The 25,716-nt window shown below is 40.7% G+C and overlaps 2 protein-coding genes across 3 annotated transcripts in view; both read left to right on the forward strand.

Annotated features, from left to right (window-relative positions):
- LOC114891681 (protocadherin gamma-A3-like) overlaps positions 1–2,041 on the forward strand; it is a 5,220-nt gene extending 3,179 nt beyond the window's left edge. The window contains exon 3 of the mRNA XM_029215902.1: positions 2,024–2,041. Coding sequence (XP_029071735.1) covers positions 2,024–2,041 — 18 coding nt within the window. The remainder of the gene's footprint in view (positions 1–2,023) is intronic.
- The window catches only part of LOC114891615 (protocadherin gamma-C4), a 123,567-nt gene that overhangs the window by 44,490 nt on the left and 53,361 nt on the right, over positions 1–25,716 (forward strand). The window contains exon 1 of one of the 2 annotated variants that reach the window (XM_029215816.1): positions 2,469–5,206. The exons of the other annotated variant lie outside the window; for it this stretch is intronic. Within the exon in view, the coding sequence (XP_029071649.1) occupies positions 2,783–5,206 (2,424 nt within the window). The 5' untranslated portion in view covers positions 2,469–2,782. Of the gene's footprint in view, positions 1–2,468; positions 5,207–25,716 lie in introns of those variants that run through there. 2 annotated transcript variants of the gene reach the window in all.

A 25,716-nucleotide genomic window follows, 5' to 3' on the forward strand; every position in this document is an offset into this window, starting at 1 on the left:
TTTTTTTTTAAATTGAAGTATAGCTGAGTTACAATGTTGTGTTAGTTTCTGGTGTATAGCAAAGTCATTCATATACCATATATATATATATATATATATATTCTTTTTCATATTTTTTTCCATCATGGCTTATTACAGGGTATTGATCCTAAATATTCTTTTTTTTATTCTTTTTAAATTTTTATTTATTTATTTTTTTACATCTTTATTGGAGTATAATTGCTTTACAATGGTGTGTTAGTTTATGCTTTGTAACAAAGTAAATCAGTTATACGTATACATATGTTCCCATATCTCTTCCCTCTTGCGTCTCCCTCCCTCCCACCCTCCCTATCCCACCCCTCTAGGTGGTCACAAAGCACCGAGCTGATCTCCCTGTGCTATGCGGCTGCTTCCCACTAGCTATCTACCTTATGTTTGGTAGTGTATATATGTCCATGCCTCTCTCTCGCTTTGTCACAGCTCACCCTTCCCCCTCCCCATATCCTCAAGTCCATTCTCTAGTAGGTCTGTGTCTTTATTCCTGTCTTACCCCTAGGTTCTTCATGACATTTTTTTCTTAAATTCCATATATATGTGTTAGCATACAGTATTTGTCTTTCTCTTTCTGACTTACTTCACTCTGTATGACAGACTCTAGGTCTATCCACCTCATTACAAATAGCTCAATTTCGTTTCTTTTTATGGCTGAGTAATATTCCATTGTATATATGTGCCACATTTTCTTTATCCATTCATCCGATGATGGACACTTAGGTTGTTTCCATCTCCAGGCTATTGTAAATAGAGCTGCAATGAACATTTTGGTACATGACTCTTTTTGAATTACGGTTTTCTCAGGGTATATGCCCAGTAGTGGGATTGCTGGGTCATATGGTAGTTCTATTTGTAGTTTTTTAAGGAACCTCCATACTGTTCTCCACAGTGGCTGTATCAATTTACATTCTCACCAGCAGTGCAAGAGTGTTCCCTTTTCTCCACACCCTCTCCAGCATTTATTGTTTCTAGATTTTTTGATGATGGCCATTCTGACTGGTGTGAGATGATATCTCATTGTAGTTTTGATTTGCACTTCTCTAATGATTAATGATGTTGAGCATTCTTTCATGTGTTTGTTGGCAGTCTGTATATCTTTTTTTTTTTTTTTTGCGGTACGCGGGCCTCTCACTGCTGTGGCCTCTCCCGTTGCGGAGCACAGGCTCCGGATGCGCAGGCTCAGTGGCCATGGCTCACGGGCCCAGCCGCTCTGCGGCACGTGGGATCTTCCCGGACCGGGGCAGGAACCCATGTCCCCTGCATCGGCAGGCGGACTCTCAACCACTGCGCCACCAGGGAAGCCCCAGTCTGTATATCTTCTTTGGAGAACTGTCTATTTAGGTCTTCTGCCCATTTTTGGATTGGGTTGTTTCTTTTTTTGTTATTGAGCTGCATGAGCTGCTTATAAATTTTGGAGATTAATCCTTTGTCGGTTGCTTCATTTGCAAATACTTTCTCCCATTCTGAGGGTTGTCTTCTGGTCTTGTTTATGGTTTCCTTTGCTGGGCAAAAGCTTTGACGTTTCATTAGGTCCCATTTGTTTATTTTTGTATTTATTTCCATTTCTCTAGGAGGTGGGTCAAAAAGGATCTTGCTGTGATTTATGTCATAGAGTGTCTGCCGATGTTTTCCTCTAAGAGTTTGATAGTTTCTGGCCTTACATTTAGGTCTTTAATCCATTTTGAGCTTATTTTTGTGTACGGTGTTAGGGAGTGATCTAACCTCATACTTTTACATGTACCTGTCCATTTTTCCCAACACCACTTATTGAAGAGGCTGTCCTTTCTCCACTGTATATTCCTGCCTCCTTTATCAAAGATAACTAAATATTCTTTTGAAATATATTAGTAGAGTACTACCCTTATTTCAAGCAAATGCTAGTTGGAATGCTTCCATTTTGTTCTAAAAATGTTACTGTGTCTTCTTCACTTGATTTCCCACGAGGCGTGATTCTGGTAATGTGTACAATCAAGTTTCTTATTTTTAGGTTTCCATATTATTGTGAAAATTTGATTTTAAAATGTTAAATGTCAACCACATGTTAAAGTAGCTCTTCCATTTAGGCAAATTTAAAATATACCAAAAAATTTTGCCACAGATTTTAGCTGGGTGAGAATTTTTAAATTATTCTATTATATAATTTCTCAAAACATGAAACTCCCAAGGAGATTCCCATAATAGGTGTGTATGTGTGGTGGGGGTGATATCAAAGCAGGTGCACTAAAATATACAGCTAAATTTACTGTGTATAGAAACTTCAAATTCATGTTAAAGCTCATTGGAAAGATCAGATATACGCCTACAGGTACAGAAAATAATCTCAAGAAAGTGACTCTGTATGAAAACTCTAGGGAAATAAAAAGAAGCTCACTGAAATTCCAAGTAAAATGAATACTGTAGTTTTGGTTGGCTCCACTTCCATCCCTATTTGGAGAACAGTAGGTGGAGCTATTTAAGGTCTGAAAACCAAAATCCTTTCCCGGAGATCAAGATCGTGCAGTAATTGGTTAGGACTCTGAGCGCCGCTGTTCACCAATCAGGGAGAGAAAAGCAGAGAGAGATCCTGCTAGGCGGGCACTCGCGTTGAAGCACAAAGCACGGATAGAAACTAGCCATCTCCGGGATTGTGAGCAAAGTGATTGGAAGAGCTCGGGTCCCCCAGCTGTCGGATTTTAAGGACGGATGAGCTGATCCGGACTTCGGTGATCAAGGGAAGAATTGGAAATAATCCTCAAGGAAAGTGACAATGATTCCTGCGCGACTGCACCAGGACTGCAAAAAGCTGGTCCTGCTGGGAGTTCTCCTGGGGGTTCAGTGGGAAACTGGATGCACCCAAATCCACTATTCGGTTCCTGAGGAGCTGGAGAAAGGCTCTAGGGTGGGGAACATCGCCAAGGATCTGGGGTTGGAGCCCTGGGAACTGGAGGAGCGCGGAGTCCGCATCGTCTCCAGAGGTAGGACACAACTTTTTGCTCTGAATCCGCGAAGCGGCAGCTTGGTCACTGCCGGCAGGATAGACCGGGAGGAGCTCTGTATGGGGGCCATCAAGTGTCAACTAAATCTGGAGATTCTGATGGAGGATAAAGTGAAAATATACGGGGTAGTGGTAGAAGTGAGGGACATTAATGATAATGCCCCGTATTTCCAGGAAGGTGAATTAGAAATAAAAATGAGTGAAAATGCAGCCACTGGGATGCGGTTCCCCCTTCCCCACGCTTGGGATCCGGATATAGGGAAGAATTCACTCCAGAGCTATGAGCTCAGTAGTAATACTCACTTCTCCCTGGACGTGCAAAGCGGAGCGGATGGTAATAAATATCCGGAATTGGTGCTGGAGCGCGCCCTGGACCGCGAGGAAAAGGCCGTTCACCACCTGGTTCTCACGGCTTCCGACGCGGGCTATCCAGTCCGCACTGGCACCGCGCGCATCCGTGTGATGGTCGTTGATGTGAACGACAACGCACCAGCGTTTGCTCAGTCCGAGTACCGTGTGAGCGTTCCGGAGAATGTGGCCGTGGGCACTGAGCTGCTTCTGGTAAACGCCACCGACCCTGACGAAGGAGCCAACGCGGAAGTGATGTATTCCTTCCGGTATGTGGACAACAAAGCGGCCCAACTTTTCAAGCTAGACTGTAATTTAGGAACAATTTCAACAATAGGGGAGTTGAACCACGAGGAATCAGGATTCTACGAGATGGAAGTGCAAGCAATGGATAACGCAGGATATTCTGCACGAGCCAAAGTCCTCATTACAGTTTTGGACGTGAATGATAACGCCCCTGAAGTAGTAGTCACCTCTCTCTCCAGCTCCATTCTGGAAAACTCTCCCAGAGGGACGTTAATTGCCCTTCTAAATGTAAACGATCAAGACTCTGGGGAAAATGGACAAGTGATTTGTTTCATCCAAGGGAATCTGCCCTTTAAATTAGAAAAGGCTTATGGAAATTATTATAGTTTAGTAACAGACACACTCCTAGACAGAGAACTGGTTCCTACCTACAACATCACGGTGACTGCCACTGACCGAGGAAGTCCGCCCCTGTCCACGGAAACTCACATCACCCTGAACGTGGCAGACACCAACGACAATCCACCCGCCTTCTCTCGTGCCTCCTACTCCGCATATATCCTAGAAAACAACCCCAGAGGAGCGTCCATCGTCTCTGTGACCGCCCATGACCCCGACTATGGAGAGAATGCCCGGGTCACTTACTCCCTGGCGGAGGACAGCCTCCAGGGAGCTCCCCTGTCCTCCTACGTCTCCATAAACTCAGACACTGGCGTCCTGTATGCGTTGCGCTCCTTCGACTACGAGCAATTCCGAGACTTGCAGCTACAAGTGATGGCACATGACAGCGGGGACCCTCCACTCAGCAGCAACGTGTCGCTGAGCCTGTTCGTGATGGACCAGAACGACAACTCGCCAGAGATCCTCTTCCCCGCCGTACCCACCGATGGCTCCACGGGCGTGGACCTGGCACCCCGCTCCGCAGAGCCCGGCTACCTGGTGACCAAGGTGGTGGCTGTGGACAGAGACTCAGGCCAGAACGCCTGGCTGTCCTACCGCCTCCTCAAGGCCAGCGAGCCGGGGCTCTTCGCGGTGGGGCTGCACACGGGGGAGGTGCGCACAGCGAGGGCCCTGCTGTACAGTGACACACTCAAGCAGAGCCTGGTGGTGGCGGTCCAGGACCACGGCCAGCCCGCTCTTTCGGCCACGGTCACGCTCACAGTGGCAGTAGCGGACAGCATCCCCGACGTCCTGGCTGATCTAGGCAGCCTTGAGTCTCCCGTCAGCCCCGACAGTTCGGGCCTCACGCTGTACCTGGTGGTGGCGGTGGCTGCGGTCTCCTGTGTCTTCCTCGCCTTTGTCATTGTGCTGCTGGCGCTCAGGCTGAGGCGCTGGCACACGTCGCGCCTGCTCAAGGCTTCAGGAGGCGGGTTAGCGGGTGTGCCCACGTCTCACTTTGTGGGCGTGGACGGGGTGCGGGCTTTCCTGCAGACCTATTCCCACGAGGTCTCGCTCACAGCGGACTCGCGGGGGAGTCACGTGATCTTCCCGCAGCCCAACTACGCGGACACGCTCATCAGCCAGGAGAGCTGTGAGAAAAGCGAGCCTGTCTTGCTCTCGGGCGATTCCGTGTTTTCTAAAGATAATCGTGCATTAATTCAGGTGAGTACATATCAAACATTCTCCTCTGAGCTTTGAGCAAGATATCTCTTATTACAGGTAATTAGTATTTATTCGGAATTTATAAAACAGACAGCAAGAAATTTTTATAAACATTGCAGACACCATTGACAACCGGGTCGACTTCCTTCAGGCTTTTCCTCACGTCTATTTATAATAATTTTTAAAATGTATTTTTGTATGTTATATTTAAAATTTTATATCCATTTTATACAGTACTTTTTAATACTCTATATAATTTTTCTAATTTAATTTACCAACTGTACAGCTCTCCCTGCTTTTGATTGCTCTTTTTATTTCCCATCGGCCGTCCAGCAGGTTTATGTTGAACGTCTGATGCCAATTTATCTGTTAAGAACACAGATTCTTCTAGAGGGGATAAATCTAATTCAATCAAAAGTATATGAATGATATTTTAAATAAACTATTATAAATAGAGCGGCTTCTGACTACACATGAAATTGCCTAACAAATATATGAATTGCGTTTAGTTTCTTTTCAAATGCAATAATCCTGGTTATTAGGGATGCATACATTATACTTTCTCAGTGTCCTAAGTTACTTCATGGTTTCACATCATTCATGAAATTCCAAATATCGTGAGTTTATTTCTTATGCATTTAAAACGTTCTCACTGAAATATGCACGGTGTAAATGTTGTCATGAGGAAAAACTGAAGAGATTGTTCATTTTTCATCCCCATTATAGAGTTCAGGAATACAAGTCTATATGTGTTTCCAGTTTAGATATTTCTTTTGCCCATTATCCACACTGACGATATTATGGTGACTCTGTGGAATATTCAGAGTTAACAGATTGTGTTTTGAGCACATTTTTGATATCGTGGTAAATTTGTAGTAATTCTTCTTATTTAAAATTTCCCATAATTCTCACACACGGACAATTTTCTTGAAAATGCACAGATTCTGTTTCCTGAGAACCTTACACTTATTGTAGAATGTTGAACAGAAATCAAATGCTAAAATATATTATTCTTGGGAAAGCATTGCTGTAACCTGTGAGAAGCCTGGTTTCTTTTGGTGAATTCTTTTTTTTTTTTAAGGATTTTTAAAAAATTAATGAATTAATTAATTAATTAATTTTTGGCTGTGTTGGGTCTTCGTTTCTGTGCGAGGGCTTCCTCTAGTTGTGGCAAGCCAGGGCCACTCTTCATCGCGGTGCGTGGGCCTTTCACTGTCACGGCCTCTCTTGTTGCGGGGCACAGGCTCCAGACACGCAGGCTCAGTAGTTGTGGCCCATGGGCTCTAGAGCGCAGGCTCAGTAGTTGTGGCGCACGGGCCTAGTTGCTCCGCGGCATGTGGAATCTTCCCAGACCAGGGCTTGAACCCGTGTCCCCTGCATTGGCAGGCAGATTCTCAACCACTGTGCCATCAGGGAAGCCCTCTTTTGGTGAATTCTATAAAGGGGAAGGAAATCATAACATCCTAATTATTTTCTCCTGACTTGTTGCCTATCTGTTTTCAAAAATACAATAGGTAATTAAAACCAAGACTTATAAAAGAGATTGAAAACGATTTGGAGAATGAAAGATAATCAAGTTGCCCTAAAATGAAGCAGTTACTGCTACTGAAATTCACATGTCACTTTATGCTTCTTGACAGCCAAGACAAAAAAAGGAAATTTAAAATAAAAAGGAAATATAGAGTGGATCTATTTGCCTTATTTTTTTTAAGAAAGTTTTTTTTTTAAACATCTTTATTGGAGTATAATCACTTTACAATGGTCTGTTAGTTTCTGCTTTATAACAAAGTGAATCAGCTATACATATACATATATCCCCATATCTCCTCCCTCTTGCCTCTCCCTCTCACCCTCCCTATCCCACCCCTCTAGGTTGTCACAAAGCACCGAGCTGATCTCCCTGTGCTATGCGGCTGCTTCCCACTAGCTATCTATTTTACATTTGGTAGTGTATATACGTCCATGCCACTCTCTCACTTCATTCCAGCTTACCTTTCCCCCTTGAAGGAAGTATTTGAGCATATCTAAAATGGCAAACTTCATATTGACATTAAGTTCCAAATGGAATTTGATAAGTAGTGCTTTCTAAATAATACCAAGGAAAACAGAGAGAAATGTAACTTCTGTTGTTTTGTAAAAGCTATCAAAATGTTTATCACGTGGCCAGTTTTCTTGTGGTTGTTGATTCAAAATGAAAGACGTAACACACAATAGAAATTATTTGGGAAGCTAAACTAGTATAGTCCAATTACGCTGACTTTGTTCATGTAACTTGATTTAGGGACAAATCATTAAGAGCTAGGGCAATGAATAGTGATGACCCTTAGGCTGTATCTCAGGTATCAGTGATCTCAATTATGCTTCCAGTATGAGCTAAATTGGCTTCATTAAATAGTTGCTGAGTGAATGAATGAACAAATGTATGTGCTCTGGGGATTACCTAATATCAGTATTCCAAGATGTAGTGTGACAGAGAAACAGCAGCTATGTAACGAGGTAACTCCTAACTGTGTGACCTTTGATGTTATTCAATTGCTTTCAGCTTCAGCAAAATAGGGATTGCAATATGTAATTTGAAAGATTGTGGTGAAGCCTAGTGATAACATATAAACCGTCTGGCTCATAATATGTACTTAATTAACAGTAGTCCTTTTTTTTTTTTTAACATTGTTGATAGAAAAAGGAGTCCTGCTTTCAATATCAGTACACTTGACATTCTGTTGGGAAAAGTAATAATGATTTGTGTACTCCTCCAGACAATACAATGGGATGACCTGTGAGTGGAAGTAAAACTGTTCTAACAATTTTATGAAAGCTACTGTAAAAATCTTAAGTGCTTAGGCACATTCTTGATTGAGAAGGCCCTGTTTGGGGTCATGAAAGATAGGGGGAAGATTGTTTTTGATGAGACAATTTTATGAATGTTAATTTTTCTCTCTCTGAATGATAGTTCAACTTAAACAAGGGTCCTGTGTAACTTATTATTTAAGGACCAATTTACTCCAATAGAATTGCTAGGATGATTTAAATGGAAAATGGATCACCAAAATCTGAAAGCTGGAGCTATTTGGTTTTGGCCACATGAGAATTTAAGTTAATGGCTGCACAAAATATCAATCTTAGCTTTAGGATATTTGTTGATAATTTAGGATTGATAATTAGGTTATTTGTTGATTGGTTTTTTTAGAGTAATTGGACAATGGGCTTGGATTTTATTTCCTCTGGTTTCAGTAATGAAATTATGTCAAGGACTTTTCTTATCTTCCTAAAATTGGAATGTAATCTATCATCGTTCTTCCCCCATTTCCATTCTATAAGAGATACCCTCCTTGAAGCAGCAATGGCCTAGGATCCTTGCTGAGTCTGTACAACTTGTTGAGACTACTCAACCCATAGATTATTTTAAGCTGCATTAGAAGACTAATGATAAACGAGTGGATTGTATTACAGTTTTCTCAGTTATATGTCACAGAGTATAGCTGTGATCATGAATTGATTAGTTCTGGTGAAAAATCTGCTTTTTCCTTATGCAAGATATCAAGTTCAAGAAAGTAAACGCCTTCACATTAAATATGTGCCTCTCTTTATATATCTATTATACCTCAATAAAGCTATTTTTAAAAATTTTAAGCAAACACATAGTTTTGACGGGATGTTGATCAAACTAATGACTGTACATATTAGGAAAGAGACAGATTTATTCTCTAATGTTACACTTGGAGTTCATTTTTAGGAAACCATACCTAATGAAAAGTTATCAATAACAGAGCACACTCTTTAGGACACATTTTTAAAACACTGATAGGAAAAGATAGCCAATGGCAAAGATAATTGAAAAAACTCTTTGATAGAGGATACGTTTTCTGGATACCAAATTGGAAGAGCTCTAGTTCAGGAAGATGTGATGAAATTGTCATCAGATGGACCATAGAGGAGATAAAATAATTTATCTGTATGTAAAAAGAAATCAGTACCTCCACAATTTCTCTGAGAGAAGCCATAAAAAGATCTACTATGTTTAATAATCATCGAGGACAGGCATAATTTCTTAGGTCATCTTTAAGTCTCTGAAGAATTGCACACAGTGGTTTGTATACCTTCTAAATACTCAAAAAAAGGCTTGATTCAATGATTAGAAAGTAATCTCTTGGGGAAAAATCATAGTGCAAATCCATTTTACGTGTGCTTTCCCTCTACATCAAACTCCTAAAAAGAGCCAACTCTCTGATCTATCTGTATAAAGATAAGGAACTGAAGATTTATCAAATTTTTAAAATAGGTGCCACAATCCATAAGATTTCTATGTTGTGAAACTTGCTAGAAGCTTTCTATATATTTATAGCTGAAGATCCAACCAATAGTTCATCCTGAGACTGTGTATATGAAAAGAGTAAAGCCTTTTCCCCCACCAAAAAATAAAAATAAAAAGAGAGATTCAATCTAAAAATACTCTTAAATGTCTAGAAGAAATAAAAAGAAGTCATTGCTTTGGTTTCATATGCTGGAGTCATTGAGAATATAAACTTCGAAGAATATTTAATTGCTTGAATAAAACTGTACTACTGCTTCTCAACTTGCAAATTCCAGTGAGAAACATCCTTCTCTTTGCTCTCAATTCTTCAGAACCTTGACCTCTAATTTCTTCAGGTTGCAGTTCTAGAGTAGAGACGCAGAGCAGTGCTATCAGCCCATGTAGAAACAGAGGTAAACAAGGAGATCCCATAATATTTCCACGGGGTGACTTTCCTAATCGCACCTTGCCAGAGATCTGGGGCTGGGTGTCCAGGACTTAATGGGCTCAGAAGCTGCAAGTTAATGTGGAAAAAGAATACCTCACTCCAAGTGAAGAAAGTGGGGATTTATTTGTGAGTAACAGGATGGACCTGGAGCAGATATGCCAACATACTATACTTCGTATCATACGTTTATAAATGGTAGTTGAGAATCCTTTAAATGTTTTTCACGTTAATATAGATAGTCAGGATGTAAACGATAATACTCCCCAGTTCAGCAGGAGTGCTATTGAGTTAAATATGTGAGTTGATCCAGCCTGGAGCAAGGTTTGCAATAGTACCTGCAAAAGATCCTGATGATGGAAGCAATTCCTTTACAAAGTTATCACCCTAACAGCAACTGTATATTTGTCTTCCAAGTAAAATAGACCAACAGTGGAAACAAATAGATTGAACTTGTGTTAGAGAAGCCACTAGACTGGGAAAAGCAGAGGTCGCATCACTTAGTCCTGACAGCATTAGATGGAGAGGAGCACCAGAAACAGAGCCACTCGGATCCCAACCCTGGTGGTCGACGCCAACTACAACCCCTCAACCTCCAATTTCAGCTAGAATGTATACAGGGTCAGCCTTCGAGAAGACATGCCCCTAGGCACCTCCATGATGAGGCTGAGGGCCACTGACCTGGACAAGGGCATCAAAGTGGAGATCAAGAATGTCTTTGCAGCCCAGAGTACCCATATCCAGTTTGGCCTTGATCATGGTAGAGGAGAAATGAAAACCTTAAGTACATCGGAATATGAAGAGATTAAAAAGTATTCCATAGTTTTTGAAGGAAGGAATGGGGGTGTGGGGGGGGGATTGGTTTCCCAGTGTAGTTGGGATCAAAATTCTAGATGATGATGACAAAGTACTGGAGGTTTTTTTTTTTTAGCCGCGACTGGCGGCTTGCAGGATCTTAGTTCCCCGACCAGGGATTGAACCCTCGACCTTGGCAGTAAAAGCGTGGGGTCCTAACCACGAGACTGCCAGGGAATTCCCCCCAGAGATTATTTTTACTTCCATTTTCATAATAATTCCTGCAGATTCTGCACCTCAGATAGTAACTGCTCTGTTTAAAACAGGATCCAGATTCAGGAGAAAACAGGGAGGTCAAATGTCTGGTACAAGAAAATACACTTTTTAGAATTGAATCTTTCACCAATAATTACTACAAGCTTGTAACAGATGGGGCCCTAGAGTGGGAGCAAACCCTGGAGTGCAATGTTACCATCACAGCTGCTGACAGAAGTAAGGCACCACTCTCCTCCAGCAGAAGCATCACACAGCACAGTGGCGATGTCAACAACAATGCTCCAGTTTTCCATCAGTCCTCCTAAGTGGTCCACGTGGATGAGAACAACCCTCCTGGCACCTCCATTGCCCAAGTCTGCACCTCAGATCCCAATCTGGAACCCAATGCCTGTATCTCCTACTCCACCATGCTATTGAGTTAAATACTCAATTCAAGTACTTTGAGTGAATTTGAGCTAGCACAGAATGCCAAATCGAGACATTCCTTGTAATCAGCTAATTGTACAAATGGATCCCAATAATGGTAGTGTGGCATTTCACCAAACTTGCAGTTTATAAACACTTCAAAAATTATGTACTAACAGTTGCATATAAAATTCCCCATTATATATTTTACTGTCAGTCGTTTTGGAAGCTTGCCGTCTAAATATAGCAACAACGACCACACACAAAAAAGGAAAAACAATTACCTTTGGAAAGTGAAAATACGTAAAATGGATAATATGGAAACACTGAAAAGAGTGAAAGAATTACTGGTAAGTCAAAAGAAAGAGAATATTAGGAGAAAGATGCATTAGAATGCGTCTAATTGGTTAGTCACGGTAGGGTTCCTTGTTGGTGTGGGTTTTGTTGTGCAAGATATGTTAATTTTATTATAAATTCCACCTGGCTGTTGGTCTCCAAAAGGAATTCAACAAATCAGATAATTTGGCATTTTCAACTTGGATTCTGATGCTCACCTGAAAAGTTTGCTAAAGCTTGGAAACCAAGAAAAGGCAAGCATCTCAACATATACGTGTCACTTTCATTTACTGGCTTTACCTTATTTAACATTGTTCTGGCAGTAAGTTAGAGGAGGCAGTGAATATTCCTGGTGAACAAGGGGCACTTGTTTTATACCTACTGACTCTTCTTTTTACATTTTTTAAAGTAGTTTTTGCATATGTGGTATGAGGCAGCGATTCAGTGAGGTAGGGGTTAAGGTTCTTTTTTCCCATATGGATGCCCAGTTTTTCCAGCATCACTTGTCAAAAAGCTTTTCCTTTTCCTATTGAATTGCTTTGGTACCCCTGTTGAAAATCATTTGATCTATATATATGGGTCTATTTCTAGACTCTACATCATGTGCCATTGATCTATCCACCCCTTTGCCGATACCACTCTGTCTTGATTATTGTAGCTTTATAAGTCTTGAGGTCAGGTAGTAAGTCTCCCAAGTTTTTTCTTCTTTTTCAATGCTGTTTTGACTGTTCTTAGTTCTTTGCCTGTCCAAATAAATTAAAATTGTCTTGTCACTTTCTAGGGGGGAAAAGCCTGAAGGGATTTTGAATGGGATTGATTGCCTTGAAACTATAAATCTACTGGTGGAGGGGTCATCCAGTAGATTGGATGGACTTCCAATCCAGGAGAATAGTATATATTTCATATTTCCATTTATTTAGGTCTTCTTTAACTTCTCTCAGCAATGTTTTAGGTCTTGTATATCTTTTATTAAATTATTCCTACACATTTGATGCTTTTGGATGTTATCGTAAAATGTATTTCTTATTTCATTTTCTGATTGCTAGTTTACAGAAAAACTATTGATTTTTGTATATTGCATATGCTTTTGAAAAACAAGAGGTGTAGGGTGCTCTATTCTCATACTGTATGAGAATATAATGTAAGAGAATATAGTATAAGCTTAAATCACCTCTACGTAAGTTCAGCCTTACATTCTGTGCAGGAGTAGTTTGGAAGAGTCCACCCCCAAACAGAGCAAACACTAGTGTCTGCCCCAAGTCTAGTAGAGTGGATCATTCATTCATTTCTGTAACAAATATTTATTAACTGCCTATTATATGCAAGGCATTGTCCTAGGTGCCAAGGGTGCATCTATGAACAGGCAGATATGATTTCTGCAATTAATGGGCCCCCATTCTATGATATGATCTTTTACAAGCCTGATAAATGCCACCAAGGAGAAAAACCGGGTGCTAAGAGAGCTTGTAATAGAGAGGCCTACTCTAGTCTGAAGGGTCAGGTAAGTCTTCTTTCAGGAAGTGATTCTTACTGTGCTATCTGAAGGATGAATATAAGTTAGCTAGGTAACAAGGAGATTAAAGAAGAAATTGTCAGGCAGAGGGAATAGCTTGTATAAAGGACCTTTAAAAAAGAAAAGAAAAGGTGAGCAAATTAAAAAGGGTTAGGGAGGTTAGAAATGGAAAATAAGTAAGTGAGGTACATTTTAAGTAACCTTGTACTTAGGAGCTATTGAAAGGTTTGAAACAAGGCAGAGACAAGATATGGTTTTAATTTTTTTTTTTTTTTTTTTGCGGTACGCAGGCCTCTCACTGCTGTGGCCTCTCCCGCTGCAGAGCACAGGCTCCGGACGCGCAGGCTCAGCGGCCATGGCTCACTGGCCCAGCCGCTCTGCGGCATGTGGGATCCTCCCGGACCGGGGCACGAACCCGCGTCCCCTGCATCGGCAGGCGGACTCCCAACCACTGCGCCACCAGGGAAGCTCTGGTTTAAATTTTTAAAAGATTACTCTGGCTGCTGTGTGGTGAATAGATATATGAGGGTTATAAATGGAAGTAGGGAGAACAGAGGGGAGACTGCGTTCCTGGTAAGAAATGGTGCTGCACTGGATTCAAGGGAAGGCGGTGGATATAGAAATAAATGGATAGGGACTTCTCTGGTGACACAGTGGTTAATAATCTGCCTGCCAATGCAGGGGACACGGGTTTGAGCCCTGGTCGGGGAAGATCTCGCACGCCACAAAGCAACTAAGCCCACAACTACTGAGCCTGCGCTCTAGAGCCCGTGAGCCACAACTACTGAGCCCACAGGCCACAACTACTGAAGCCCGTGTGCCCAGAACCTGTGCTGCACAACAAGAGAAGCCACCACAATGAGAAGCCGGCGCACCGCAACAAAGAGTAGCCCTGGCTCGCCAAAACTACAGAAAGCCCGTGCACAGCAATGAAAACCCAATGCAGCCAAAAATAAATAAAATAAAATAAAATAAAATAATTTATACAAAAAAAGAAATAAATGGGTAGATTGGAGATGTATTTAGGAAATATATCCAACAAGACAATAATGGAGTGGGTGGAATGTAAATTCCGTAAGGGCAGGGACTGTTTTCTTTATTATTATATTCTTCATATCATTGCCTGGCGCATGATAGATTCTTTTTTTTTTTTTTGTCATAGTTTGTCTTTTTTTTTTTTACGTGATAGATTCTTAATAAAAAATTGTTCACTGAATAAAGGATGAAAAGGGGGGCATAAGAGTTATTTCCAGGTTTCTGAATTAAGGAACTGGATGGACAAAGGTACCATTTAGTGAGATGTGGAAGACTAGTGAAGGGTAGATTTCAAAGAAATCAAGAGTTGAGTTGTAAGCATGTTAAGTTTAAGAGTCTGAGAAACATCCAAGTGCAGATATTAAGAGTGTGGTTGGGCATATGGTCACCATTCTTTTACTCTGATTTCTTCCATTGTGATAATCCCTTCAGATGGGTAGAACTTTACCAGGTTGAGCATGATAAACTTCCTGATAGCTCTACACAGGTATGTTTTTGGGCTCATGGCAGAGCTACTCCTGTGTTTTATTTTTCTTATTGATCTTTTTTCACTATTAGAAACAACCAGCACCCAGAGAACCTCACTGTCTCTAATTCATACTCACCCCACTCTTGAGACTAGTCCTGGTACCCAGTTCTTTTCTGCCTCTGGAATTCTGTTTGGATTATAACTTATCAGGCTTTTAAAATTTGTTGTCGTTTAATTTTCTCCCACTTGATTGTATGTTTTCCATGGACATTTTTAAGCTCAGTTTTTCTTCACCATCAGTTTTTGGCTTATAAACAGTAAAATTTCAGATAAGGAATGTTTAGGATAAAAAGTGCATAGCAATAATAATAAAATTTTTGGATTTTAATATTGTGAATATACTTGGAAGATTGTATACCCACACCTACCTTAAACATCCTGTAGAGTCCCCAGTAACGTTGTAAAAAAGATACTGCTTCTTATTCTATGACTTTCATCTGGTACATACTTTCCTCCTTATCAATGTGTTAGCTCTCTCTCACCAGCAAGTATATAGCTCCTAGATGACAAGGATTTATTTATTTTTTCATGCTATGTTTTTAAGGCCTGTAACAGTGCTTGACACTATTAAGCTCTAAATAAATATTTCTTAAGTGAATTAACAGTGACTAAGCATTTGAAGCTGAAAGCAACAGTATTAATGATCATAGAACTTCTTTTGCCCTTGAGGGTATAGAAATTTTCCATATTTTGATGGGGGTAGATTATATGGGTGTATACATTTGCCAAAACTCATTGAACTTAAGATCCTTGCATTTCACTGTATGTAAACAATATTTCAGTTTAAAAGGAGATTTAAGAAAATAGAACATCAGATTCTCCTTACCACCCTCACCTTGCCTCCAGACTCACCCCCAAGATGTCACTACTGTTAATACCTGATTATGTATACTTCCAAGCATTTTTCTGTATATGTAAATGTGTGTGCTGTTTGCACAACAGGGATCGTCTTACAGTACATATACTGTTCTGCTTTTCCCGGTTAATAATATCTCAGGGACACCTTTTTTGAATCCTTATAGGTCTGCTATCTACCTCAATCTTACTAATTTTCTTTTATTTATTTTACTTTGGGGTAGGAAGCACATTTACATGGTTCAAAAATCAAAACAATATAATAGGCATGTATTTTCTCTTTCCCATTCCTGTCCTTTTTCTGTTCCACTTGTTTCCTCCTACCCCCTTGTACGGTCAGGCCACTCAAGATGGCTGCTCTCTTGCCCTCTGAACATCCCCTGCTCGACCAGTCCCTGTTTCACCTACAACCTACTCACATGACTATCCAATCCTCTTAATCATAGGGCTTAATCACCTATGTGTTTGCCCCCTGCCCCAGCCGCTGGTTTCCCTGGTAACTGATGAACCAACCTGACATCAACTGCACTATAAATGGTAGCCTCCTTCTCCCCCTTCTCCTATAACTGAACATCCCAGGAGCAATTGTCTCAGTGTCGATGGCTTGTCAACGCAGGGGCAACTAGTCAAACCGTCTTAGTTCAACTGTCAATCACTGAAAGGCCATTGCCAACTATCGGTCAGGACAATAACTCACTTTTGCACTTGCCACCAGAGGAAAACATTACAAAATGGCCCTGGGACGGGCAGTTAAGTCCCCAGTGGTTTGGGTTTGCATACTCCACAGTGTATGTGGGGAATAGGATTAGAAAGGGACTTATAGATTTCACCTGTCTTCTACCCAGCCCCACTTAAACTACTAAGGTAATTAATCAGAGACCCTTACTAGAGAAAATCAGCATCATTTTAACCTGGTGGTCTTGTTATACCGCCTCGTCAGTATTCGGCACCAGCTGAGGGTACTGAGGGTGGATAGGCGGTATGGTACTGCAGGCCAAGGCAAAAAACCACAGGCAGGGGTGATATTACCTCAGAGTGCTGTTACTGCTTGTATTTTGCTCAAAGGTCATATTTTCTGTATTGTACCTGTGAAAAATCTTACATTTCATCCCTAGCCTGTGCAGAGGGAGTCTGTTCACGGACTGGGCAACGGCGGCGGCCTCACTGTGAAATGTGTCTGATTGCTTGGGTCCGCAGCGAGATGCCTCTATTGCTGTAGAATGGCGAGTAGAAGCCCTGGCTAAACATACAGCAGGTGCCTTAAATAATACTAGACATGCAATTACCCTCCTGTTGGAGGAGACCACCCAAATGAGACAAGTGGTCCTTCAAAACAGGATGGCTCTGGACATGCTAATGGCGGCACAAGGCGGGACCTGTGCTCTCATTCAAACTCAATGTTGTGTATATATACCCAATAACTCCCACAGTATTTCCTCTGCTACGAAAGCTTTAGGCCAGGACAACCCTGCCATAGATTCCCTCTCCATCAACTCGGTAAGCGCTTGGCTCCACAATTTGCCCACATGGCGAATGAGTATTTTTCACATACCAGCTGTCTTACTCTTGATACTCTTTAGCTGCTGGTGTCTGTGTGGCATTTGTGGTGTGTGGTTGTGGTGCACCTCTACATACCTGACATCAGGGATATCGTGGAAGAGGAGGTGAACCAAGATTGTAAGGGTCATGCAGAGTACGTAGGGGTGGAGCATATGGTCAGGCCACTCAAGGTGGCTGTTCTCTCGCTGTCTGTACATCCCCTGCTTGACCAGTCCCTGCATCACTTACACCCTACTCACATGATTATCCAATCCTCTTAATCATAGGGTTTAACCAGTAACTACGTGCTTGCCCCCTGCCCCAGCTGCTGGTTTCCCTGGTAACTGATGAGCCAACCTGACGTCATTTCCCGCTATAAATGGTAACCTCCATTTCCCGTGAGTAGCGAAGGTTGTTGCCACGTCCTGCTTGCTGCCTGCTGTTCATGGTGGAGTGTTGCTCCACGACCTTTTGCTTCTGACTTGTAGGATTCCCTATCCAACAAATCATTGATGTCTCTGTCACGGTCTCCGGGCTTTTTCTTCAGTCTTGGAGTTGGGCAAGTACAGAGCTTGTAGGCCCGCGGGCTGCAGCCTAACACCCGTAGAGGTAAACGTAATTAGTTTCTTAAGTATCCTTTCAGCATTTCTTTATGCAAATGTGGGTGAATTATGGATATGTTTTTATATCCCCACTTTTCTTACAAAAGAGATAACATGCTATACATTGTTCTGTATCTTGCTTTCTTCACTCCTCAATGTATCCTTTAAAACTTTTCTCATATTAATACGGAAGAAAGCTGCTTTTTAAACAGCTGCTTAGTATTCTGTTGTGCTATTAATGAGTCTCCTGGTGAGTAAATTGATACCTGGCTTGTTCCAATCTTTGAGTATTACAAACAACTGCACTGAATAGCCTTGTACCTGCATTATTTTGTACATATGCAATATATTTGTGGGGTAAATTTTCAGAAGTGGGATTGCTGAGTCAAAGAAAAAAATGGGCTTGTAATTTTGATAGATACCTTCACAGCAAGTTTTTTTTTCAACTTTTTATTTTGAAATAATTTCAAATTTACAGAAGGGTTGCAAGAATTGTACAAAGAACTGTATGCACTTTATCCACTTGTTAATATTTTGTCTTTTGCTATATTTCCTTTATCATTTCTCTCTTTCATCCTCTATCACGCCTATGTGTGTGTACACATGTGTGTACGTATTTATGAGTGTACACAGGTTACTGTTTTTATGAACTATTTGAGAGTAAGTTGTAGATATCATGTCTCTTTATTCCTGAGCACTTCATTGTGTATTTTCTTTCTTTTTTTTTTTTTTTTTTTTTTTTGCGGTACGCGGGCCTTCCACTGCCGTGGCCTCCCCCGTTGCGGAGCACAGGCTCCGGACGCGCAGGCGCAGCGGCCATGGCTCACGGGTCCAGCCGCTCCGCGGCATGTGGGATCTTCCCGGATCGGGGCACGAACCCGTGTCCCCTGCATCGGCAGGCGGACTCTCAACCACTGCGCCCCATTGTGTATTTTCTAAGAACAAGGACATTCTTTATATAACTGAATTTCAATAATGAAAATAAGAAAGTTTAACATTGATACAATATGATTATTTATAGTCTGTACTCAAACTTTACCCATACTTTACAGTAATTTTTTCAAGTCCAGGCTCACACAATGCATTTAGTTGTCATGTCTCTTTAGTTTACTTTAATCTGAAAGAGTTCCTCAGCCTTGTTTTGCCTTACACTGTCTTTTTCTTTTTTTAAGATGTTGGGGGTAGGAGTTTATTAATTAACTTATTTATTTTTGCTGTGTTGGGTCTTCGTTTCTGTGTGAGGGCTTTCTCTAGTTGTGGCAAGCGGGAGCCACTCTTAATCGCGGTGTGCGGGCCTCTCACTGTCGCAGCCTCTCTTGTTGCGGAGCACAGGCTCCAGACGCGCAGGCTCGGTAGTTGTGGCTCACGGGCCTAGTTGCTCTGTGGCATGTGGGATCCTTCCAGACCAAGGCTTGAACCCGTGTCCCCTGCATTAGCAGGCAGATTCTCAACCACTGCGCCGCCAGGGAAGCCCTACACTGACATTTTTAAGAGACTATAAGCCATTTATATCATAGAATGCCCTTAATTTTGGTTTGTTTTATGCTTCCTCATGATTATATCTAAACTAGGCATCTTTTGTTAGTATATTAGTTATCCATTCCTGTGTAACAAATTAGCCCAAAACTTAATCGTTTAAAATAACAAATATTTGTTATCTTAAACGTTTTGTGGATCAGGAATCTGGCTATGGTTCAGTTCCTCATGGGTTGTTGGAATGAGGACCTCGTTTTCTTGCTGGCTGTTAGCTAGAGTCCTACCTCAGTTTCTTGCCATGTGGACCTCTCCCATAGGGCAACTCAAAATATAGTATCTGGCTTCTATCAGTCAAAGTACAGTGTTCAAAGTTACTTGCAGTATGGTTATGTTATTCATTTGAAATGAAGTTTATTCATTTCTATTGTATGCAATTTTAGAGTTTTTCCACACTCTAAAATTGCTGAGTGTTGATTAGTATCTTTTTGAATATGTAAAACATTTACATAATTAAAGTCAAAAGTGTTTGTTTTAAGGTGTACTCAGGAAATTGTTGCTCCTCCCCTCTCTCTTCTGCCTTGTTCATATCCACTCACTATGTGTCTTTTTGCAAAAAATAATCACATATATTTATATTGTCTTCTTTCTTACGCAAAAAGTAACATGCTATGCAGTCTTTCCTGGCTTTGAACAGTTACGGTATACATACATATCACTTACCACAGTTGAAATAATACCAGTCTCCTAAAAACAATTCAAACTTTGGTTACCATGGTATATTAACTGAGTAATTGCATAAAGTACAAATTTTGCTGTTGGCCCTTCAGTCCACAAATTACTTTGCAAATAAAAGATTGGTCACTGATTGTGGTGCATATCACATGGCTTCTTCCAGTCTGTTAGTGATTCGTTACTGTGCATCTGTTATTTAGTTCATGCACAAACAGCAGAGCGTGTACTTGTTCTGGCTTCTTGTCTTCAAGTGGTAAACCCACATGACATTGTACAAAAATGTATGGAGGGAATTGACCAACAAAGATGAAAGTGCAGCCAAGAAACAAAAGTGATAAGGCTCTAAGTGAAATTTGAACCGAACATAAATGGAGTTACAGAATAAATAGCTGACCATGGGAATGTTGACACTGCTGCCTTCAAGAGTCTCTAGACATGCAGCCAAAGGAACCTAGTGAAGGTGAACTTAATGACATGAGTGAGGTAAGTGGTTTTGATGAGAAAAATGAAGATGTCCCAGAAAAAAAATGACACCAGCAAAACGTTCGCATTACAGGAACTCTCAGAGATACTTCATGACATTGAAAGCTCAAAGGATACATAAAATGTTGGATATTGATCCAGACATAAAAAGGTGTATGACAATTCGCCAAGGCATAGAAAAGATGCTTGCTCTGTTTTGTAAGTTGTAGGACTAGAAGAAGCCAAACCCTTTTCAAGCTCTTCTTGTTAAGTTTTTTATTAAGAAATAAAGCCCTTTAATTCTCAGTGGTTCTAATGTTTTATTTTTTTATTTTATTCTATTTTTTTTGGCTGCGTTGGGTCTTTGCTGCACGCGAGTTTTCTCTAGTTGCAGTGAGGGGGGCTACTCTTCGTTGCGGCGCACGGGCTTCATTAGTTGTGGCTCGTGGGCTCAGTAGTTGTGGCTCACGGGCTGTAGAGCGCAGGCTCAGTAGTTGTGGTGCATGGGCTTAGTTGCTCCGTGGCATGTGGGATCTTCCTGGACCAGGGCTTGAAGCCGTGACCCCTGCACTGGCAGGCAGATTCTTAACCACTGCGCCACCAGGGAAGCCCTGGTTCTACTGTTTTAGGTTACAATGTACTAAATAAATATTAGTTTTACTATTTTACTGCCCTACAAGAGATTTTTTTTTTTTACAAGAGATTCTTTAATGTTTTCATTAAAGCATTTTTAAAGATCATGGAAGAGTCTTAATTTCCCCCATTGTTTATTAAGATCACTTTACACAGTTTCAGTTTGCATGGTCATTTTTACATCCTGCACTACCATGCAAAGTGAGAACTGACTGTATATACTCTTTTGCACTTTGCTTTAAATTTTTTAAAAATCAATTTCATTGCAGTATAATTTATATATAATAAAATGTAACTTAAAATTATACATCTAAATGAATTTTGGCAAGTATTCACACCTGTGTAACCACCACTCTAATCAAAATACAGAACACTTCTATAACCTTCAAAAGTTCCTTCATGCCCCTTCAAGATCAATTCCTCACATGCCCAGCTCCAGGCAATCACTGATCTGTTTCCTGTCACTGTAAATTAGTTGTGCTTCTTCCAGAATTTCATCTAAATGGAATCCTGCAACATATACTCTTTTGTGTCTGCCTTATTTTGCTCAACTTTTTTTTGGAATTCATTCACATTGTTGCACGTACCAGTAGCTTGTTCCTTTTTATTGCTGAGCAGTATTGTATTATATAGAGAGCACAATTTGTGTATTCACCCACCTGCTGATGGACATTTGGGTTCTTCCCAGTTTGGTTTTACTCTGGATTAAGGTGATATGAACATTCATGTACAAGTCTTTTTGTAGGCATATGTTTTTCATTTCTTGGATAAATACCTAAAAGCACAATTGCTGGGTCATATAATATGGAAGGTCTATATTTAGCTTTATAAGAAGCTGAAAAACTATTTTTCAAAGTTTTGATATCACTTTACATTCACATCAGCAGTGTATGAGACTTCCACATGCTCTGCATCCTCATCGATGCTTCCTATTGCCAAACTTTAAAATTTTAGCCATTCTACTGTGTGTGTAGTACTGTATCATTGACTTTAGTTTTCCTGTTGACTGAAGATATTGAACATCTTTTCATATGCATATTGGCTATTTGTATATTTTCTTCTGGAAGTCTGTTCAAGTCTTGTGTTCATCTTTAACTGAATTAGTTTTCTTCTTAAAATTGAGTTATGAGAGTTTTCAAAAATAAGTTCTAGATCTGAGTTCTTTGTCACATACATGTTTTGTGGATATTGTGACTTGTCTTAAAGACTGACTTAACTTTTCATTTTCTTAGTGTCTTTTGAAGAGCTGAAGTTGTAATTTTGATAAAGCTCAGTTTATCAGTTTCTTCCTTTTATCTTTTTTTTTTTTTTTCTGTCTTTGCGGTACGCGGGCCTCTCACTGCTGTGGCCTCTCCTGCCGCGGAGCACAGGCTCCGGATGCGCAGGCCCAGCGGCCACGGCCCACGGGCGTAGCCGCTCCGCGTCACTTGGGATCCTCCCGGACCGGGGCACGAACCCGCGTCCCCCGCATTGGCAGGCGGACCCCCAACCACTGCGCCACCAGGGAAGCCCCCAGTTTCTTCCTTTTATAATTTGTATTTCTTATGTTCTGTTTGTTTATTTGTTTATTGGCTGCATTGGGTTTTCGTTGCTGTGTGTGGGCTTTCTTTTAGCTGTGGCGAGCAGGGGCTACTCTTCCTTGTGGTGCGCAGGCTTCTCATTGTGGTGGCTTCTCTTTTTGCGAGCACTGGCTCTAGGCACGCGGGCTTCAGTAGCTGTGGCTTGTGGGCTCTAGAGCGCAGGCTCAGTAGTTGTGGTGCACGGGCTTAGTTGCTCCATGGCATGTGAGATCTTCCCGGACCAGGGCTTGAACCCGTGTCCCCGACATTGGCAGGCGGATTCTTAACGACTGCACCACCAGGGAAGTCCCTATGTTCTGTTTAAGAAGTCTTTGCCTGTTGAAAGTTCTGATGATTTTCTTCTACGTTTTCCTCCAGAATTTTTATAGTTTTATTATTTACAGTTTGGTGCATGATTCATTTTGAGTTTTTGCTTGTTTTATTTTGCTGAGAACACTAATCCTTTCCCCACTAGATAATCTTGGCACCTCCTTAAAAATCATTTGACCATATATATGTGAGTCTTTTTCTGGAATCTCTGTTCTAATACATATATATTTGTAGCATTGTAATAAAGTCTTGAAACCCGGTAGTGTTAGTTCTCCAATTTTGTTTTCCTTTCCAAATTGTTTTTTGCTATTCTAGATCTTTTAATTTTTATACAAATTTTCATATCATTCTGTCACTTTGTTTAAAAAAAAAAGCTTCTGGATTTTGATCAGAATCTATTGCTTCAATTTGGGAAAAAGTAACTTGAATTTTTCAATCCATGAGCATGGTATGTCTCTTAAGAATTCTTTAATTACTTTAAGCACTGTTTTGTGTTTTTCATTGTGAAGATCACCTTACTTTGTTTTAAATTGAAGTATAGTTGATTTACAATGTTGTTCTAATTTCTGCTGTACAACAAAGTGACTCAGTTATACACATATATACATTATTTTTTTAATAGTCTTTTCCACATGGTTTATCACAAGAGATTGGATATAGTTCCCTGTGCTATACAGTAGACCTTGTTGTTTATCCATTCTAAATATAATAGTTTGTATCTACCAACCCCAAAGTCCCAGTCCGTCCCTCTCCCTCCCCCCTCCCCCTTGGCAACCACAAGTCTGATCTCTATGTCTGTGAGTCTGTTTCTGTTTTGTAGATAGGTTCATTTGTGCCATATTTTAGATTCCACATATAAGTGATATCACATGGTTTCTTTCTTTCTGGTTTACTTCACTTAGTGTGCTAAACTCTAGTTGCATCCATGTTGCTGCAAATGGCATTATTTTGTTCTTTTTATGACTGAGTAGTATTCTATTGTATATATTTACCACATATTCTTTATCCATTCATCTCTCAATGGACATTTAGGTTGCTTCCATGTTTTGGCTGTTGTGAACAGTGCTGTTATGAATATAGGGGTGCATGTACCTTTTTGAATTATAGTTTTGTCCTGATATATGCCCAGGAGTGGGATTGCTGGATCATATGGTAAGTCTATTTTTAGTTTTCTGAGGAACCTCCATACTGTTTTCATAGTGGCTGCACCAACTCACCTTCCCACCAACAGTGTAGGAGGGTTCCCTTTTCTCCACACCCTCTCCAGCATTTGTTGTTTGTAGATTTTCTGATGATGCCTATTCTAACAGGTGTGAGGTGATACCTCACTGTAGTTTTGATTTGCATTTCTCTAATAATGAGGGATGTTGAGCAGCTTTTCATATGCCTCTTAGTTATCTGTCTGTCTTCTTTGGAGAAATGTCTATTTAGGTCTTCTCCCCCTTTTTTTTATTTTATTTTATTTTTTTTCCGGTACACGGGCCTCTCACTGTTGTGGCCTCTCCCGTTGCGGAGCATAGGCTCTGGATGCGTAGGCTCAGCGGCCATGGCTCACAGGCCCAGCCGCTCCGTGTGGGATCCTCCCGGACTGGGGCACGAACCCATGTCCCCTGCATCGGCAGGCAGACTCTCAACGACTGCGCCACCAGGGAAGCCCTTCTGCCCATTTTTTAATTGGGTTGATTGTTTTTTTAATATTGAGCGGTATGAGCTGTTTATATATTTTGGAGATTAATCCTTTGTCCATTGATTTGTTTGCAAATATTTTCTGCCATTCTGAGGGTTGTCTTTTCGTCTTGTTTATGGTTTCCTTTGCTGTGCAAAAGATTTTAAGTTTCACTAGGTCCCATTTGTTTATTTTTATTTCCATTACTCTAGGAGGTGGGTCAAAAAAGATCGTGCTGTGATTTATGTCAAAGAATGTGCTTCCTATGTTTTCCTTTAAGAGTTTTATAGTGTCTGGTCTTACATTTAGGTCCTTAATCCATTTTGAATTTATTTTTGTGTATGGTGTTAGGGAGTGTTCTAATTTCATTCTTTTACATGAAGCTGCCCAGTTTTCCCAGCATCAATTATTGAAGAGACAGTTTTTTCTCCATTGTATATCCTTGCCTCCTTTGTCATAGATTAGTTGACCATAGGTGCGTGGGTTTATCTCTGGGCTTTCTATCCTGTTCCATTGATCTATATTTCTGTTTTTGGGCCAGTACCATATTGTCTTGATTACTGTACCTTTGTAGTATAGTCTGAAGTCAGGGAGTCTGATTCCTCCAGCTCTGTTTTTTTCCCTCAAGACTGTTTTGGCTATTCGGGGTCTATTACGTCTCCATACAAGTTTTAAGATTTTTTGTTCTAGTTCTGTAAAAAAAAAAAAAAAAAGTCATTGGTAATTTGATAGGGATTGCATTGAATCTGTAGATTGCTTTGGGTAGTAAAGTCATTTTCACAATATTGATTCTTCCACTCCCAAAACATGGTATATCTCTCCATCTGTGTCATCTTTGATTTCTTTCATCAGTGTCTTATAGCTTTCTGAGCACAGGTTTTTCACCTCCTTAGGTAGGTTTATTCCTAGGTATTTTATTCTTTTTGTTGCAATGGTGAATGGGATTGTTTCCTTAATTTCTCTTTCAGAACTTTCGTTGTTAGTGTATAGGAATGCAAGAGATTTCTGTGCATTAATTTTGTATCCTGCAG

Source organism: Monodon monoceros, unplaced genomic scaffold (genome assembly GCF_005190385.1).
Source record: "Monodon monoceros isolate NGI ecotype Baffin Bay Population unplaced genomic scaffold, NGI_Narwhal_1 Super_Scaffold_12, whole genome shotgun sequence".
In the NCBI taxonomy this organism is placed as follows: domain Eukaryota; kingdom Metazoa; phylum Chordata; class Mammalia; order Artiodactyla; family Monodontidae; genus Monodon; species Monodon monoceros.